General features: G+C 40.5%; 1 protein-coding gene across 1 annotated transcript in view; it reads left to right on the top strand.

Annotated features, from left to right (window-relative positions):
- Positions 1-715: 715 nt before the first annotated feature.
- NELL1 (NEL-like 1 (chicken)) overlaps positions 716-4,597 on the top strand; it is a gene marked incomplete at both ends in the record, with an annotated part of 49,538 nt that continues 45,656 nt past the window's right edge. Inside the window, one exon of the mRNA XM_010023886.1 lies at positions 716-888. Coding sequence (XP_010022188.1) covers positions 716-888 — 173 coding nt within the window. The remainder of the gene's footprint in view (positions 889-4,597) is intronic.

The following is a 4,597-nucleotide window of genomic DNA, read 5'->3' as shown; positions in this document are numbered from 1 at the left end:
AGTGGCTCTTCTCGCTGGCATGGATCCAGTTACTAGCAGTCGTTGGAGCTCTGCTATGACTGTGACAACTGCCTGAAGGGTTTCATGGTTTGGTTGTTGAGACACCTAATCCAGCCAGGAGCTTTTGTCCCCTTGGAAAGCTGAAAAATTGCAGCTGTAACAATAAAAGTCAAAAAATGAGTTAAAGCACAATTGCATGTATGGGAGTGCTAAAAAGTAAGCAGTTTTAAAGAAGTGGATTTGCAAATAGTAAATACAAATGTAATGATGACCTGGTGGTTTCTTACCATAATGGCTTTTTATTTGTTCCTTGGTAATGATGTGCACAGTTCTTTAGTTTTGCATTTCCTACAAATCCTGCATTCATACAAAACATTCTGGTGGAAGAACCAGGGTTACTTTTTGTAGTATGAACCTGTGCTGTGGATAAAAAGAGGACTTCAATTTCCAGGACTACCAAATGGTGTTTTGAAGCTGTTTTTGCACAAATGGTACTGCTGTTTTTGTAATGCACTGAATCATAGAATAGAATGTGTAGTCTTGTCTCTCTGTCTCTTAAAAAATGAACCAACTAGCTACTCCATGCTGAGTAACCTCTTTAGATTGTGACCTTCCATGTAATGTTTGCTTAGAAAAGTCTATGGATTAAGAAGAAAGTGAGAGAAGCAATGAATGAACCAAAACCAGAACTGACTCTTGATTTTGTTTTCAATATAGCTATTTTGAACTGGAGAGCAGTGGCCTGCGGGATGAGATTAGATATCACTACAGGTTTAATGGGAAGTCCAGAACAGAGGTGTTCCCATACCGTCTGGCAGATGGACAGTGGCATAAGATTGCTCTGTCACTGAGTGCATCCCACCTTCTGCTCCACGTGGACTGCAACAGGTAAGAAAATGTGTTCAGTAATTTATATTTCTTTGAAAAATGTTCCCTACTTACACACAGGAATAAAATTGGAAAAGGAGAGTGGTTACTAGCTTTATTGTTTTTTAAAATATCCAACTGAAAAAGCACAGTGAACTGCCATGGGAGAAGAGAAGGAAAGCAAAGCATTCAAACGAAACAATTCATTGTGAGTATGAACACATGTGGAAAAGGCTGATTGCCAGCTTGGGAGTATTAAATGCATCTCTGTGGTTTAGGCACCAGCTGATGTTATGTTTAACTCAGATTGCATTGGAGCGAGATAGATTGGTGTTACCTGTTCTGTTGTGAACTGCTTCACTCAGCGTACCTGAAAACTTGAAGAAGAGGTAGATGTGTCAAAGGCATTTTAATTCTATTTTGCATAATGAAGGAGTTCACTCTTTATTGTTTTTCTACCTGCTGCCCCACTTGGAGGCTTCTGAGAAACCTGGAAGCTTCTTTCTGCATGTCTAGAGCTGGTGCTATTTCTTTTCTGAAGGGTGTTCTATCTGTCACTGCACTTTTTTTCCTTCTAAAAGTTGAGAAGCCTGCAAGGTGCAGATTGTCAGGATTTCAAGGAATAAAAAGTAGCAAACCCAGAATCTCTCTTCCCTGGGATCTCTCTTGCCTTAGGACTTGATCTCACAGTGTGCTGAAGACTTGGGCTTTTGCTGACTTAGTGCTTGATGAGGAAAGTCAGCCTGAAATTGGGACCTTCAAAACAGTCTTTAGGAATAAGGAAAACGAACCATTACTTTTGTGTTGTCTTAAACCAAAATTAGTATAAAAATATCTTTTGTGTTCAGTGAGAGGATCAGCAGATACCTTTTGGAATTGTGGCACTTAATGGATAGGGTGCTGATAGCAGTTATTTCTTCTTAAGTCTGCATTTTGTTGCAGGCAGAGTAAATGTGTAAGAGTATTGCAGGAGAATGAGGTTACTGGAACATAAGAAAAATTTGGACTAAAGTAATTCTGAGATACTGTTTTGAGGAGAAGGTTACAACCATTTTTTGCAACTGCATTAACTACTGACAGTAACATTCTAATGTGAAGGAAGGTTCTTATTGAATCCTATGACTTGGGCCCTACAAGTAATTAAATGCTTGGAGCAATTTTAATTTCATTGAGACACAAAATCCACAATTTGTCAGGATCATTTCAGCTCTCTGATTTATTTCTCTTACCATTATTTGTCTAGTTGTTATATTGTTTCTTGGCTTGCAACAGTATCCTTTTTTATTTGTTTATTGACTGGGGTTTGTACAGATTCTTCATAATGTGTTTAGGAAGGCCCTTTTTAGCAGATTGTTTTGCCGGCTGCAGAGTATATGAAAGGAAGACAACACAAAACATCTGCCAGGTGCAGAAGTCTACACAGGGACAGGATTGCTGCTCAGAGTCGTGATTCAGACCTGATTTTCTTTACAGCAACAGGCAGCAATAGATAAATACAGTTATGGAATGAGCTGTGCTGTCACAGGACGTGATAAATGTGTATAGACATCTCTGTCAGGTGGACTTAAACAGGCCTGATCCATCTAAGTGTGTTTCTTCAGTCTGCTCCCAACATAAATCCACACATGCCTCTGTTTGGCTGTGTATTTGGGATATTTTATGACAATTCCTGTGAAAAGTAATGGGGATGGTTCTGAAAGCGTGAATGAGGGCAGATCATAGGAGAAGTTTTAGTGAGGAAAAAAATGAAAAAGAAGTCTTTAAGTTCCTGACTCGGCTGCAGCATCTCTATTCAGTTAATCAGAGAATTTTGTGGATGTTGGTACTACAGATTCCTTCATTATATCTCAATCCCCTACATCCTTGCCCTCAGAAGAGGAGTCATCATCTTGTTCATCTTTGGATGAGCATTTCCCAATGATACTACAGTGAATGTCAAAGATGTGAAATTGGAAGAGCAAGCCAGTGAGGGGTACTTCTGGGCACCTCTGAAAATCCTGAACCTTCTTCATGGTAGTGTGAGGAAAGGTGCAGTTGGTGTTACGCACAGAATGAGGCATTGAGGGCTGCAGAGTTTACCTGTAAATGTCACCATTTTGGGCTGGTGTAGTGTCAGTGTCTCTCAGCAGAGTTCAGGTGCCTAATGGGAAGTGACGCTTGGGCAACGAGTAAGTTGCACAGAGAGGGAATAGCACTGCAGTTAGTAGATAGACCTGTCCCTTCTCCTATAGAGGTCGAGTGTCATCAGAACAAGGATTTCACTTGAAATGCACCTACCGAGTTAAAGAAGTTCTGTGCTTTTTACTTACTGTTTTTTCCCCTGTAAGAATGAAAACAAAGCAAAAAGAGAAAAAAATCAACAAAATGAATCCCTTGGATTCTTCCTGGTTTTTTTCAAGGGGGTTGTAACATTGCTTCCTTAGAGAAATGCATGAATTTGTATAAATGCATTACTCCTTTTTGTTTAGGGTTATGGTAATAGGTTATGTATTTGGAAGGCTGTTGGGAGTGGTTTGTGAATGCAATGTTATTAAAGTTAACCTGTACCTGAGAGTGATGGAAGGTGTTTGCATTGGAGAAAATATCCAGCCACAGCCTAATTTTGCTGCAGAATTTGTACTGATACCCAAAGCTGGTCTCTGGCCTCCAAAACCTGCAGTAGATCAGAAAGCATTGGAGATGAAACTTTGAATTTGTAAACAGATAGTCGAACCTACTTTTATTTTTCCAGCCGTATCACCCATATTGCTCTGATTGGTAAAATTGCTTTGACATTTGGTACTTGATTGTCTGTTGGATTCAATTCAAAGTTGACTTTGTTTTTCAGACCTGGATAGGTTCGGGAAAAGTACTTGAGAACTAGTAAAAAGCCTTTAGTGCTTTTAAGAGTAATTTTTAAAGCAGTGTAATTGCCTCTGGTCTAATGAGATGTAATATGGTGGGGGAGCAGACGTAACACGGGAGTTGTATTTGCTCAAGTACGTGGCCTTTTGAATCAGCTCCTGCTGCATCTTACTTGCTCCTTTTGGTGCTCCTTCAAGAACAAGGAGTGAGAACTGTAGCTGAGTTTGATGCTGGAGTTTGGAGCTGCTGACACAGGAAGATAACTGAGAGTCCAGACTAAAAACCTGTTGAGTGTCACTGGACTCCTCTCACTGACTCAGAGAGCCTTTGTGCTGGCTCTGGGCAGTAACCTCTGGCCAGGGATACGTCTTGGACAACTGAAATGAGAAAGGAAAAGACTGCATTGATTATAAATATATAATCGATGCACAAGTAAAACCTGGGCTGAAAGTAACATGGGAATTAAATATGCTGCTCTTAATTCATTGTATCTCCGATGCTGAGTCCACTAGTGATGAACAAACCTTGTTTCAAGATGTTGTTTGTAAGACCTGTGCTTCCCTACTTTAAAGAAAAGGGGTTGTTGGGGCTTACTGGCGAGTGTTCAGTTCAGCTATATCAACCATGTCGTTGTCCAGAGGATCCCTAACCTATGGCATTACAGGGTTAATATAATGAAATAAACTCTGCCATGTACCTTCCCAGATTTGGGCTCTGAGGGGACCAGAGGTAAATGATCCTGCTGTTTTTACCTGCTTTGTCAGGAGATTGTCAGCCCCAGAAGTCTATCATAGAATCCCAGACTGGTTTGGGTTGGAAGGGACCTTAAAGCTCATCCAGTTCCAACCCCCCGCCATGGGAACGGACACCTTCCACTACAACAGGT

Source organism: Nestor notabilis, unplaced genomic scaffold (assembly GCF_000696875.1).
Source record: "Nestor notabilis isolate BGI_N333 unplaced genomic scaffold, ASM69687v1 scaffold2501, whole genome shotgun sequence".
Lineage (NCBI taxonomy): Eukaryota > Metazoa > Chordata > Aves > Psittaciformes > Psittacidae > Nestor > Nestor notabilis.
Note: the sequence above shows the minus strand (reverse complement) of the source record. Positions and strands in the feature narration are given on the sequence as shown.